General features: G+C 44.7%; 1 protein-coding gene across 1 annotated transcript in view; it reads right to left on the reverse strand.

Annotated features, from left to right (window-relative positions):
• cacna1ba (calcium channel, voltage-dependent, N type, alpha 1B subunit, a) overlaps positions 1-15,148 on the reverse strand; it is a 320,635-nt gene that overhangs the window by 266,091 nt on the left and 39,396 nt on the right. The window contains exon 4 of the mRNA XM_084024282.1: positions 3,890-3,981. Within this exon, the coding sequence (XP_083880408.1) occupies positions 3,890-3,981 (92 nt within the window). The remainder of the gene's footprint in view (positions 1-3,889; positions 3,982-15,148) is intronic.

Raw genomic sequence — 15,148 nt, forward strand, 5'->3', positions numbered from 1 at the left:
CAAAGAGCTGGTTGCGCGCCTACACGCTAAACAAACAGTAAACTCCCAACATCAAACATTTCCCTGTATCTCACACAAACCTAACCTAAAGCCTAACTGAAATGTTCACACATACATGAATGAAAGAATTACAGACAAACGTTTGATTCAAACTGACATGTAGAGACAGACAGGTAACCAGTCTATCACAGGGCTGACATGGAGAGACAGACAGGTAACCAGACTATCACAGGGCTAGCATATAGAGACAAACAACCATTCACACTCACATTCACATCTACGCTAAACAAACAGTAAACTCCCAACATCAAACATTTCCCTGTATCTCACACAAGCACAATATTTATACAACACAAATAATCAACGAAATCACAAGTGTTCATGTAATCGCCAACCAAGAGGAGTAGTGGTAGTCTGTTTGCATCGCAAAAACATAAAGTTGAATGTTTTCTGTTTGTTTGTAATGGTATTATTAAGTACTCATATCAGTACTAATTTAAGCACTGAAATAAAAGTGGCATCGGTGCATCTCTATTTGGGGAGGCTTCACATTCTGGTGCATATACGCTTTGTGTCATTTTAATTTCTGTTCCCACAACAATATTCAGAGAAAATGGGAATTTTTAGGATACATTTACAAATGGTAATTAATCATAATGGATCTTGATTGATCCACAACTACCCTGTGATCTTTAATCATTTCACAGCCCTAATTATTATATTTGATTTTGTTTGTCTTTACTGACAGTTTGAGAAGAGAGAGTGAGAAGGGTATTAAATATTGACTGATCACTAATCCTAACCTAATGTTCAATGAATCACAGTGGAAACAAAAATATTTACAAAGGTTCACTGTAATGCTGTCAAAGCCTAACTGAAATGTTCACACATACATGAATGAAAGAATTACAGACAAACGTTTGATTCAAACTGACATGTAGAGACAGACAGGTAACCAGTCTATCACAGGGCTGACATGTAGAGACAGACAGGTAACCAGACTATCACAGGGCTAGCATATAGAGACAAACAACCATTCACGCTCACATTCACATCTACGGGCAATTTAGAGTCATCAATTAACCTATCCCCATCCTGCATGTCTTTGGACTGTGGGAAGAAGCCGGAGAACCCGGAGAGAACCCACACTTACATGGGAAGAACATGCAAACTCCACACAGAAGGAACCCGAACCAGACCCGGGAATGGAAACCGGGACCCTCTTGCTGTGAGGCGACAGTGCTACCCACTACACCACCGTGCAGCCCCCCAATCTGTCATATAACTGTAGCCTGTGCATCAGGTTAGGATTAAGGTGCTTTAGTTTCTTTTCTCTGCACGCTCTCTTCCAGTGCCAATCACGTCACTAATTGGGGGGTAGAGTGGGCATCTAGTAGGCCACCTGAATGTCATAAGGGCAGGCTTATATATAGACACCTGGGGTCCTTACACCGGTTTCATTGTCACTCTATTGCTGGCGCTGGTGTGGGGAAGCGACGATGCGAGTGCCGTCGTGAAATGCTAAGCGTGTGTGTGGGGGGAGCAGACGCTGACCAACTGTGGCAGTCTAGCACTTACGAGCCCGTGTTCACGTAACCAGTCCCGTGTACTGGTCCCGCTGGCTATGGTGGCTGCAGTGGAGTACCTTCCCAAACTGTGTTGTGTATGACAGGTATGTCTTCATTTATGTCCATAGTTGTGTAGCTCACGTTCTCCTTGCCCTGATTAATGTGTATTGACTGCAACTAGTATTGACAATGGAATGTGACTAACCCATGCTAATTGTGTGTTTTTTTTTAGACGTGTTAAGCTACAACAAGCTGTCGGTTGCTGTTCTCTACACGGTATGATTGTGGTGTTGCTCATAGCATAAATGTAGGTTTGTTTTCTGTTTGTTTTCCTCTAGCCTGTTGATCGTAACTGTTATTGAATTGAGAGTGCATTGTACATCACAGGCTAGAGTGGTTTCTTTTTTTTCCTTTGTTTGCCCCCCTCCCCTTCGTGTAGCCGGCCTTGGTGGTGGTGGAGCCAGAGTAGCTATGGGATCCTTTTAGAAGGCACTTTTCCGAGTTCCCGTGTGTGAATTCTAAGGGCCCTAGTTTCGTAGACCAGGCGCAGTCAGCTTTCAGCGCACCTGCGCCGCGCCGACGGGGTGTGTCCGCCTGGACTTTGCAAGTTTCGTGCACCGCGCAGGCTCGCGCAGGCACACCTCCCGTCTCGCCCACCGGCGCAAGTGGGAAAGAGGGAGGAGAAGAAGGCGTGAGTGGGAGACGAGGAGGAGACGAGGCGTGGACTGGGATTAATACAGCCGATTCAGATCTTCACCAATCAAATGAGCTCCTCTCCTCTCCTTTAATGCGTTAGGGGAGGTTCAGTGTAAGTTCCGTCACTTGACAACCCGATGACAGAAGCAGCGCCGGCGTTCCCACAACGCTCATCACGCGCTGTGCGCGCGTATCATAATAATAAAAATGCCCATATTATAAAAAACAGGAGAGAGAGAGGGAGATGTTTTGGTCCGAGAGGCTGAGTTTCCGTTACGCGTGCCATCCGCCTTTGATCTGACGTCAGATGTGACGGGACAATCTATATAGATATACATTCACGTGTTGATTCAATTAGTTGCATTAAATAGTGTTTGTTGTGATTATTTATTGCATTTAAATGTGCCTGGAACTGTGGAAACCTGCCTGTGAGGTCTCGGTGACGTGTACGCACTGCGCGCCGGTCCGCCAAACTTCCGATCCGCCAGCTGTGATTCGCATTGAATCAATGGACTTTATTTACGCCTTGCGCCTTGCGCCGAAAGTAGACCAGGTCGGAGCTGGCGAGCTTTCAGCGCAGTCTCGGCGAGGCTTTTTGCCACGAAACTTCCGCTACGCCAAGCTGAATCTGTGACGCCTCCCCCTGCTGCGCCGCCACACCCATCTTGGCGCAGGCGATCTACCAAACTGCCAAACTGACGGTGCGCAAGGCTGCGCGGGTCGAAACTTGCACTGCGCCGGCTGCGCCACCCTGCGCCGCCCTGCGCTGGTCTACGAAACTAGGGCCCTAAGTCTTTAAATCAAGTTTATCAGAGTGACTTGAAGTTCCCGTGTGTTCACGAGTGATATTGGAACCCTAACCCTTCTATTTGGTATTTCTTAACGGCCTCTCTGGCTCCTGTGCCGTCCGCTTGGCAATGCCCTGTGTTTATTTATTTGTGTATTTATTTTATTGATATTTACCTGCTGACCAACCAGAAACAACACAATCAACTTAGGTATTAATAAAGATTGTATTTTTATACTTTTCTAAGAACCTGTGTCTGTGCAGATTATTGGGACAGAGTTCCCCTTGCTCTGGTATTAGTTTAGGCAAACTAAGTTCAAAGGGGTGGCGTAGTCAGCTGTACACTAGGGGGCATTACATAACATACAAATGTTTGAGTGTAATGCATACAAAATCAATGCAAGGACACAAATAGATGCAAATTAGCACCGAGCAACACAATGTGAATGAGACAAATTTTGAAATTTGCATCATTGCATTTGCATTAACACGCAAGTTGAAATATTTTATTGAAATATTTGCGTTACATTGTGTCACAAAAGCCTATCAGCATTGAGATTCTCTTCATGATGTCCTGACGTTGCTTAATGGAGAAAAAAAATATTGTTTCCATCTGTGGTCAGCCAGAGCTCTACGATAGTACCTCATATTAGTACAGAGACCAGACCAAACTATGTCTATAAATGTATGTGTATAAACCATAGACTGCCTATAGTACAAAAGACATCTCTGCCATATTTTTGCCTGGATGAAGTCAACCTTTTGTGTGTTGATTGAGCAGCAATGCTAGCATAGCCTACCTCTGTCGAATAGATGCAAAGTCTTTGCATTGACTTACTTGGAATGCCGGAAACCAGTTTGAGTGGCCGCAGTACTCTCACCGCCCTCAGTGTTGTTAGATCAAAATCAGCACCCACCGTGGCCAGGATCCTGCACACAACAGTATGGGGACAAAATTCAGGGTCCTTCTTTTTGTTTGTCTTAAACACACCTGCAGGAAAATATAATTACTACATGTTAAACATCGATAAATCATGATCAAATCAGTTATGAGGATCATAACACATGAGACAATAGTAATGACACTTACTGAAATTTGGCAAATAATATTGTATACCACAGCACAAATGCGGTACTATGCAGATAAATGACAGTGATAGTATTTGCAACAGCTTGTCTGCACAGGAGACACCACTATTTGAATCAATTTTTCAAATCAATTTCACATATACACATGACTACAGGGATTGTGGGGTAGATTTACTAAGACTAGTGCAGTTTGTTATTGCGATTTCGCAAACAGCACACACAGTGCTTCCTCATTTTGCGTTGTATTTATCAAACCTGACAGCCACCGGGCAAACAGTGCATACTCCGCCCTCCAGTGTAAAGCGCGCCTCTAAAAGCAATGAATGGGCCTGCATGTATCTGACACAGATCATGAAACAAAAAGAAAGCACTGAAAAGCACATAACGAACCAAGGAAACACAACAGGGCACAGGCGAGGAGAAGCGGGTCAGGTCCACCAGAAATTAATGTCCAGTAATGTGTAAAACTGTGAAATGAGATGAAATAATGGGCAGATACAATAACTGGTTTGTGTGTTAATGGAATGGTCAGAGCAGAAACCAAATGATGTCGCCACCAGCAAGAGACCAACGATCACTCTGCAGCGATGCAGAGGACCTCCAGACCTGCACCATTCAGACTTGAAACATGCAGACCTGAGACATCCAGACCTGAGACGTCCAGACCTGAAACATCCAGACCTTAGACATCCAGACCTGAGACATCCAGAACTGAGACGTCCAGACCTGAGACGTCCAGACCTGAGACATCCAGACCTGAGACATCCAGACCTGCACCATTCAGACCTGAGACATGCAGACCTGAGACGTCCAGACCTGAGACATGCAGACCTGAGACAACCAGACCTGAGACATGCAGACCTGAGACATCTAGACCTGAGACATCCACGTCAGCAACCACTCGTGTTCTCAGGAAAACAAAAATACCTGAGTATTAGAAAAACAGTCTCAGATAAACCATTCACTAAAAAATGCCAATTTGTGTGGCAGGTTCCTGGTTTAGACCTGCTTTAAGAGTATCCTCCCATCTTTTTGCGGGAAACACCCACTTTCCCCATGACCCTCCCACGAGCGCAGATTGAAAGCGCTACTTGCCTCTTTCCACTCATGCGGCACACGATCTGCGATTTAACCCAAGTGCCCGTTTGTAAATACCGTTCCATGTTTTTACATGTTTTTCATGTTTTGTTGCGAAAGGATTGTACCTCAAGTGGGTGCAAATGTGTTAGTAAATCTAGCCCTGTGTTATGCTGTAAGTGCTGCCAATAGGCGAGTGACCTACACTCAATACAGTACCTGAACAAATCATGTTTAGATATAGATAGGCACTAAAGCTGCTGCTGCTGCTGCTAGACGTCCAGTTTGAACAATATTGAAATATAACTGCTTTTAACTATAAAGTGAAGTAGCTCTGTCTGTCTGTGTGGTCACATATTGGACACATGACATGTTCAATATTAATAACCTTTGAATAAACAAGCACACTGCAGTCTGTGGTGCAGTGGGTGCGGAGGTCTTCTGCATACAGAACATACACTCAACAAAAATATAAACGCAACACTTTTGTTTTTGCTCCCATTTTTCATGAGATGGACTTAAAGATCTAAAATTCATTCCAGATACACAATATTACCATTTCTCTCAAACATTGTTCACAAATCTGTCTAAATGTGTGATAGTGAGCACTTCTGCTTTGCTGAGATAATCCATCCCACCTCACAGGTGTGCCACATCAAGATGCTGATCTGACATCATGATTAGTGCACAGGTGTACCTTATACTGCCCACAATAAAAGGCCACTCTGAAATGTGCAGTTTTGTCTCACAGCAAAATGCCACAGATGCCACAAGCATTGAGGGAGCGTGCAATTGGCATGCTGACAGCAGGAATGTCAACCAGATCTGTTGCTCGTGCATTGAATGTTCATTTCTCCACCATAAGCCGTCTCCAAAGGCGTTTCAGAGAATATGGCAGTACATCCAACCGGCCTCACAACCGCAGACCACGTGTAACCACACCAGCCCAGGACCTCCACATCCAGCAGGTTCACCTCCAAGATCGTCTGAGACCAGCCACTCAGACAGCTGCTGAAACAATTGGTTTGCATAACCAAACAATTTCTGGACAAACTGTCAGAAACCGTCTCAGGGAAGCTCAACTGCATGCTCGTCGTCCTCATCGGGGTCTTGACCGACAGACTTGAGTGGGCAAATGCTCACATTCGATGGCGTCTGGCACGTTGGAGAGGTGTTCTCTTCACGGATGAATCTCGGTTTACATTGTTCAGGGCAGATGGCAGACAGCGTGTGTGGCGTCGTGTGGGTGAGCGCTTTGCTGATGTCAATGTTGTGGATCGAGTGGCCCATGGTGGTAGTGGGGTTATGGTATGGGCAGGCATCTGTTATGGACGAAGAACACAGGTGCATTTTATTGATGGCATTTTGAATGCACAGAGATACCGTGATGAGATCCTGAGGCCCATTGTTGTGCCATACATCCATGAACATCACCTCATGTTTCAGCAAGATAATGCACGGCCCCATGTTGCAAGGATCTGTACACAATTCTTGGAAGCTGAAAATGTCCCAGTTCTTGCATGGCCAGCATACTCACCGGACATGTCACCCATTGAGCATGTTTGGGATGTGCTTGACCGGCGTATACGACAGCGTGTACCAGTTCCCACTAATATCCAGCAACTTCGCACAGCCATTGAAGAGGAGTGGACCAACATTCCACAGGCCACAATTGACAATCTGATAAACTCTATGCGAAGAAGATGTGTTGCACTGCATGAGGCAAATGGTGGTCAAACCAGATACTGACTGGTTCTGAGTCCCCAGACCCCCAATAAAGCAAAAAAATGCACATTTCAGGGTGGCCTTTTATTGTGGACAGTCTAAGGCACACCTGTGCACTAATCATGATGTCAGATCAGCATCTTGATGTGGCACACCTGTGAGGTGGGATGGATTATCTCAGCAAAGCAGAAGTGCTCACTATCACACATTTAGACTGATTTGTGAACAATGTTTGAGAGAAATGGTAATATTGTGTATCTGGAATTAATTTTAGATCTTTAAGTCCATCTCATGAAAAATTGGAGCAAAAACAAAAGTGTTGCGTTTATATTTTTGTTGAGTGTATATGAATTGTCACGTACTGAAAACCAGGTTGTAGCGATCTCGGTCGTGCTAACGGTAGCTAACTCTGCTCCATTGACTTCCGTGTGCAGCTAGCGGGCTAGCGGTCGCTGGCTTTGTTTTTGCAGTGGATGGTTTGATTTACAAGGTAATAAATCTGACGTACATTATACCATAATAAAGTAAAATAATCAGTTTGTACACAAACATATAGCCAAACACTAGCTACACCTTAAATGTTCTTAAATTACTCCAATTTGTTTCAAGTAATGCACTGACAATTTAGATTAAGTGTAATGAACATCTTGAGTAACAATATCTAGGAGAAGCGGAGCTGAGACATTGTCAATCCAAGTCAAATCCACCTCTGAGGTGGGATCCAAATGATCCTGAAATTTTGGTATCAAGCTGATCCAGATCTCTGCCTTACGTTTTGAAATACCCAAATCCAGCCCTTTATCTGGATTCAAGGGAGGATTGGATTACCAAAGCTGAATCCTGATCTTCAGGATCGGGATTCTCTGGATCTGTGTTTTCAGATCAGATCACGATTTAATCCAATCCGACCAGGATAATCCAGTGGATCACTTTTGAAATACTGGACCCAGGGCCCCAGAGCGCTTCTCATTGGCTGATTTGAAGAAAGGGCGGGCTCACTGCACGGGTCTTGCTAGCTCGGCTAACGTAGTAAAGTAACATAGCAAATTGACGTTTCATTCATTCATTGCATGATGATGAATCGAGTTGACTACCTGGCTAGTGTGCGATTTAGCACTTTACCACTTGAGCAGAAGTTGGAGATTAAACGTTTGGGACCACATCGACCGGAGGATTTGATCATTACTCAAGAGGGAAAAGACAAAACTCGGTCATACAACCAGGAGTGGTTTAAGCGGAAAACTTGGCTAACCGGGAGCTCATCAAAAAAGGCGCTCTACTGCTTTCCATGTCTGCTCTTTGGAGGGGAAACCGTCTGGACAACCACTGGATTTAAAGATTTGAAACACCTGTCAGAAAGGCTGGTAAAACACGAAAGCTGTGCGTCTCATGTGGATAATGCCATCAAGCTAGGTCTTTTAGGGAAAGCAAATGTTGCCTCTCAGCTTGACAGTGGCATTGAACAGCACAACCGACAGACTGAAGAAAACAGGTATGTTCTTGAGAGAATTAAAACCTGAATAAAACTTTGTGGCAAGTGCGAAATTGCCCTGTGTGGACATGATGAGTCAGCTGGGTCGTTAAAACCCGGCATTTTCAGGTGCATTTTTGACACAATGTGCGAGGGAGACTCCAGGCTGAGGAGCCACTACGATGCTCAACCCTATTTCAAGGGCACTTCAGCAATAATTCTAAATGAACTTTTGGATTGCATGTACAGTGTCTACAAAGATGAGATTGCTCAACAGTTTGTTGCTGTGCAGGCTGATGAGACCACGGATGTGTCCTGCAAGTCACAGATGGTCATAGTGCTGCGCTATATGGTAAACAAAACCGTGACAGAGAGGTTTTGGGAATTTATCGAGGTGAAGGACAAAACGGCTGCTGGTTTATCAAATGCTATAAAAGCTTCTCTTGAGCCCCTGAACCTGGGTAACAAGCTCATAGCCCAAACATATGATGGAGCGGCAGTTATGAGTGGAAGTGTGTGCGGGGTTCAGACTCTTGTCAAGGAGCGCTATCCAAATGCGCATTTTGTGCACTGTTACGCACATCAACTAAACCTCATACTTCAGCAGATCTGCTCAGCAAGAATTTCTGAGCTGAAGGTATTTTTTGCTGATTTGTCAGCATTCGCCACATTTTTCTCCAACTCACCAAAGAGAACAGCTGCTCTTGCCGAGACGTCAGATAGGCGCATCCCCAGACCTCCAGCCGATGGAACTTCAAAAACAGGACAGTCAATGCTGTGTGGGAACGCCGTGAGGAGATAAAGGAGTGTTTGAACAACATTCTCACACAAGAGGGATGGGACAGGGTGACCATCAGCGAGGCCTATGGTCTGTCCATGCACCTGCAGGAACCGAGATTTCTACACTTCTTGGAGTTTTTTTCTGAGCTCATGCCAGAAGTGGACATTTTATACAGTGTACTGCAAAAAAGAGACATCGACGCAGCTGGCATCAACCGGGCCATGGACGTCTTCCAGAAGAACGTAGGGCGTCTCAGGGAACGAGCTGATGTGATTGCGCAAGAAAGTGGAGCGGAGGGAAATAAAAGGAGGAAAACAACCAACACGGCTGCAGTCATGAGGGAGGCCTGCGACACCACGTTAAGCCAAGTGGAGGACAGGTTCGCTAAAAGTGACCATTTGATTGCAGCAAAACTCATTGGGCCCTAGTTTCGTGGCGGAGCGCAGGGCGGCGCAGGGTGGCGCAGCCGGCGCAATGCAAGTTTCGACCCGCGCAGCCTTGCGCACCGTCAGTTTGTCAGTTTGGTGGATCGCCTGCGCCAAGATGGGTGTGGCGGCGCAGCAGGGGGAGGCGTCACAGATTCAGCTTGGCGTAGCGGAAGTTTCGTGGCAAAAAGCCTCGCCGAGACTGCGCTGAAAGCTCGCCAGCTCCGACCTGGTCTACTTTCGGCGCAAGGCGTAAATAAAGTCCATTCATTCAATGCGAATCACAGCTGGCGGAGTGGAAGTTTGGCTGACTGCGCACAGTGCGCACACGTCACCGAGACCTCACAGGCAGGTTTCCACAGTTCCAGGCACATTTAAATGCAATACATAATCACAACAAACACTATTTAATGCAACTAATTGAATCAACACGTGAATTTATATCAAAGGCGGATGGCACGCGTAACGGAAACACAGCCTCTCGGACCAAAACATCTCCCTCTCTCTCTCCTGTTTTTTATAATATGGGCATTGTTATTATTATGATACGCACGCACAGCGCGTGATGCGTGTGGTGGGAGCAGCAGCGCTGCTTCTGTCATCGGGTTGTCAAGTGACGGAACTTGCACTGAACCTCCCCTAACGCATTAAAGGAGAGGAGAGGAGCTAATTTCATTGGTGAAGATCTGAATCGGCTGTATTAATCCCAGTCCACGCCTCGTCTCCTCCTCGTCTCCCACTCACGCCTTCTTCTCCTCCCTCTTTCCCACTTGCGCGGGTGGGCGAGACGGGAGGTGTGCCTGCGCGAGCCTGCGCGGTGCACGAAACTTGCAAAGTCCAGGCGGACACACCCCGTCGGCGCGGCGCAGGTGCGCTGAAAGCTGACTGCGCCTGGTCTACGAAACTAGGGCCCATTGACTGCACTTTTCCCCAAGTTTGTGCAATCCTTTCCAGAGGCTGAACTGGAAAGTGCTTTCAAACTATGGCCAATAAACAATAAGGTGAAGCTGAAAACTGAGTTGAAGTCCTTCTACCAGCACAGTGAGCTCAGCAATGGCAACAATACCACATTGTCTTTACTCAAGTCCATTCATGAAAACAACCTGCAGGAGGCCTTGTCTGAAACAGTGTCACTTCTGCAAATCTTCTGCAAATCAGCGCTGAATCTGAGAATAAAAACTTTTACACAGAATACAATGGGACAGCAGAGACTGAACGCCCTGGCGATGCTTTCTATTGAAAGTGAACTCATCCACGGACTGTTGGATTTTAACAGCAAGGTCACAGAGAAGTTTACGCACATGAAGGACCGCAGAGCGTCATTCCTCTTCAAGAAGTGATCCTCATCGGTGAGTCTAATTCATTTTTATTCTAAGTGGAATTTATAATGTAGTTTACATATTGTTTGAATTATAGTGGGATTTCTGTAATGCGTAACTGGCGATACGTGTGTGCGTATGTGGGGGGGACACAACCTCATGTGGGCTCCCCGAGGGAGCTGTTCACCTGTCTGTGGTGCTGAAATGGCTGTTTGGCTGTGGTATATTGTGTGTTTTGGCTTTGTATATTGATTGCTGTGTATTGGGTGTGCGCCGATGTGTTTTTATTGTTGTCACGTTGTGGTTTCGATCTTGAGTATTTGATATTGTGAGATCTTGAACACTGCCATTTGGTGGTGCTATTGATATGACAATATATATATATTTTTTTTTTTTTTATTTTGCCTTTATTTAACCAGGTCGGTCCCATTGAGACACAATGGCCTCTTTTTCAAGGGAAGCCTGGCCAAGACAGCAGCAGAAAAGTTACTACACATACATGACACAGAAATCACAAAACACACAGATAAAATACAACACAAGATAAAAGCAACAGGACTAAAAGTTCGGATTCACATTAAAACAAGAACAAGTGTGGTATGAAGCTGCTCCAATTTCTCTCACACGAGTTTTCAAAGATCCAAGGTTGATCAGCTCCTTTAGCTTTAGAGTTTTCTGCAGTGCATTCCAAGCAGCAGGTGCAGCGTACTTAAAACAGTGCTTACCAAGTTCAGTGTTAACTTTGGGCACGTTTAATAAATAAAACTCATTTGAACGTAGGCGGTAATTGCTTTGAGATTTGGAGAGATAATTACATAAATAGAGGGGGAGCAGACCCAAAATGACTTTATAAATAAAAATATGCCAATGTATAAGGCAGCGTGCTGCCAGAGATGGCCACTCAACTCGGGCGTATAAAGTGCAGTGGTGAGTGAGGGCTTTACATCCAGTGACAAACCTTAAGGCACCATGATACACGGTGTCCAGAGAGCGCAGACAGTTTGCAGGGGCATACATATACAAGAGGTCCCCATAATCAAGTACAGGGAGGAAAGTGGCAGCAACCAACTTTTTCCTGGTAGAAAAAGAAAAACAAGATCTGTGACGGAAAAAGAATCCCAGTTTCAGTCTTAATTTTTTTACCAGGTTTTCTACATGTGGTATAAAAGAAAGCCGATCATCGATTAAAATGCCGAGATACTTGTAACAGGTCAGAAGTTCAATCTCACAACCTTGTAATGACGAAATGCTGGGAGGAGACACAGGTACTTCCCTGCCATTAGAAAATATCATCAGTTTAGTTTTGACAGCGTTTAAGACTAGTCTTAGCTCAATGAGCTGACTTTCCACAAGGTTAAAAGCAATCTGTAAGTTGCCAAGGGCCTCAGCAAGAGTGGAGCCACAACAATAGATAACCGTGTCATCAGCATAAAAATGAAATTTGGCATTTGGAATGTTTCTGCCCAATGTATTTACATAAATAACAAACAAAATTGGTCCCAGAACTGAGCCCTGAGGCACACCGGTAGAAACATTTAGCAGATTGGATGAACTGCCTTCAAAGTGAACACATTGTTTTCTATTTGACAAATAATTATCAAACCAACCAACGGCCTGCTCAGATAAACCTATGTTGAGCAGTCGTCGCTTCAGAATAGAATGATCGACTGTGTCGAAGGCCTTAGAAAGGTCAACAAAAAGAGCTGTGCAAAATTTCTTATGATCCAGCCAGTCTATTATGTCATTGGTGAGTTTGAGGGTGGCCGTAATTGTGCTGTGTTGTTTCCTGAAGCCGGATTGATATGGAGAGAGAATGTTGTAAGTATGAAGGAAATCCTTCAACTGGTCATTTACTAGACCTTCAAGGACCTTCGACAGGATGGACAACTTGGAGATAGGTCGATAATTATTCAAACAAGTAGGGTCCCCCCCTTTCAAAAGGGGAAGGACGTAAGCAACTTTCCAAATTTCAGGAATACAATTCGTAGTGATAGACAGGTTAAAAAGATATTGAAGAGGCTTGGCAATAAAATCAGCTGCAAGCTTTAAAAAATATGGTTCCAGGTGATCTGGGCCTGCAGATTTAGTAATGTCAAGAGAGAGAAGAGCTCTAAGGACCTCTTCCACTGAGAACAACCTAAAAACAAGGGAAGGTTGACCAGCAGAAATATGGCCTAGAGATGTGTTACCAACATCTAGGGCAGAGGACACAGGATTAAGGGCAGGCATAGCAATCGTGGAAGAAGACCTAGAAAATAACGAACCTGAGGCAGAAAAATGATTATTAAAACAATCAAGTATTGTAGCCCTGTCAGTTACAGTGGTAGCGTCATTAGCAATACAGGATGGGAGTTCACTATGATTATCAGTGGCTGAGATAGATTTGATCACTTTCCAAAATTTCTTAGGGTCGTTTAGATTTTTCGTTATTGTAGAGAGATAAAAACTGGACTTTGCTTTTTTGATAAGAAAGGTAAAACGATTTCTGAGTTGCCTAAATATAAGTTTATCAGCCTCAGACTGAGTCTTTCTGGCCTTAGCCCAGGCAAGATTTCTATGATGCAGTAAATCGGCTAAATCAGGCGTGAACCAGGGATTATCCCTACCCTTAACCCTATATCTTCTGAAGGGAGCATGCTTATCAAGCAGGGAAGAGAAACCCTCAGAGAAGAATTGCCATGCAGTCTCTACATCATCAATCAATTCAATACGGTCCCAGTTAAAATTATATAAATCATGGAAGAACCCCTGTTCAACAAAGGCCTTCATATTACGTTTTATCAAAATACGAGGTTTGGATTTTGGAATTTTGGCATTTCTGACTGCAGCAATCACACAGTGGTCACTTATATCATTTGCAAAGACACCTGACATAGAGTACTTGTGTGGAGCATTAGTCAAAAACAGGTCAATTAAAGATGATTTTTCTGGACACTTCAAGTTAGGGTGTGTGGTGCTTTCAATGAGCTGTGTAAGATTTAATGAAACACAGGAATCCTTGAAGGCATCGGATTTAGAATTTAACCAATCCCAATTTAGATCACCAGTTAATATTATTTCCTTGTAATTCAGGTCAGCTAAAAGCTGATTCAGAGAAGTTAGTGCTTCAGCAGTAGCTGATGGGGGTCTATAACAGCCCGCAACAGTAATAAAAAACCCATTTGAAATTTCAAGATTTATGGCCAAGAACTCAAACTGTTTACTGATTGATTTGGACTGCAGGACATTTACATTAAATTTTGATTTACAATAAATTGCAACCCCGCCCCCTTTCTTGGGGCGGTCGGCCCTAAATACATTATACCCTTTGATGGAGATGGCTTTGTCAGAATAAGATTTGCTAAGCCACGTTTCAGACAGAACAATGACATCTGCATCAGTTGATTTTGCCCAGATGTGCAGCATATCAATCTTTGATGGCAGACTACGAATATTCAAATGGATTACACCTAGCCCGGTTCTATCCTTAAATTCAGCAGGTGTGTTACAGATAGCAGTACCAGGACCAGGGTTTGGCTGAATACCAGAGATCAAAAGTAAAATAAACAACAGAAATCTTTTCCTAGTAATTTCAAGGTTGCTAGGTGTTTCTGTTTTGGAGTGTAGTCTAGCATGCAACATGACAAGAGACTTATCAGACAATATGAAGTTTGATTCTAAGACAGAGGTGCAAACAAGACATAACCATTGTGCAAAGATAAAAGAATCCATATAAAAATGAATCAGCACTTGTTCACTTCGTTCACTAAGCAAATTATTGGTTTCAGGGTTTGGAATAATTGGAGGAGAAAGCACAATAGCTGATGTGCACTCCCCATGGTGGCTGGTTAACCCAAAGACCAAGAGAGTCACAGTAGCGATGAGGACCGTGAATAAAGAATGCATAGTACCTGCACAGAGTCTAGTCCCAAGAAAGAAATACGACGTGCAAGGAAGCGGTGTATCGCAGAGCAGGGTGGATGGAGCAGGCCGCAGGCTGCAGAGCAGGGTGGATGGAACAGGCCGCAGGCTGCAGAGCAGGGTGATGAACCAGGCTTCAAGCTGCAGAGCAGGATGGTGAAGCAGGCCGCAGGCTGCAGAGCAGGGTGATGAAGCAGGCTGCAGAGCAGGGTGATGAAGCAGGCCGCAGGCTGCAGAGCAGGGTGGATGGAAAGGCCTCAGGCTGCAGAGCAGGGTGATGAACCAGGCTTCAGGCTGCAGAGCAGGGTGG

Source organism: Eutrigla gurnardus (assembly GCF_963514095.1).
Source record: "Eutrigla gurnardus genome assembly, chromosome: 13".
Classification (NCBI taxonomy): Eukaryota; Metazoa; Chordata; class Actinopteri; order Perciformes; family Triglidae; genus Eutrigla; species Eutrigla gurnardus.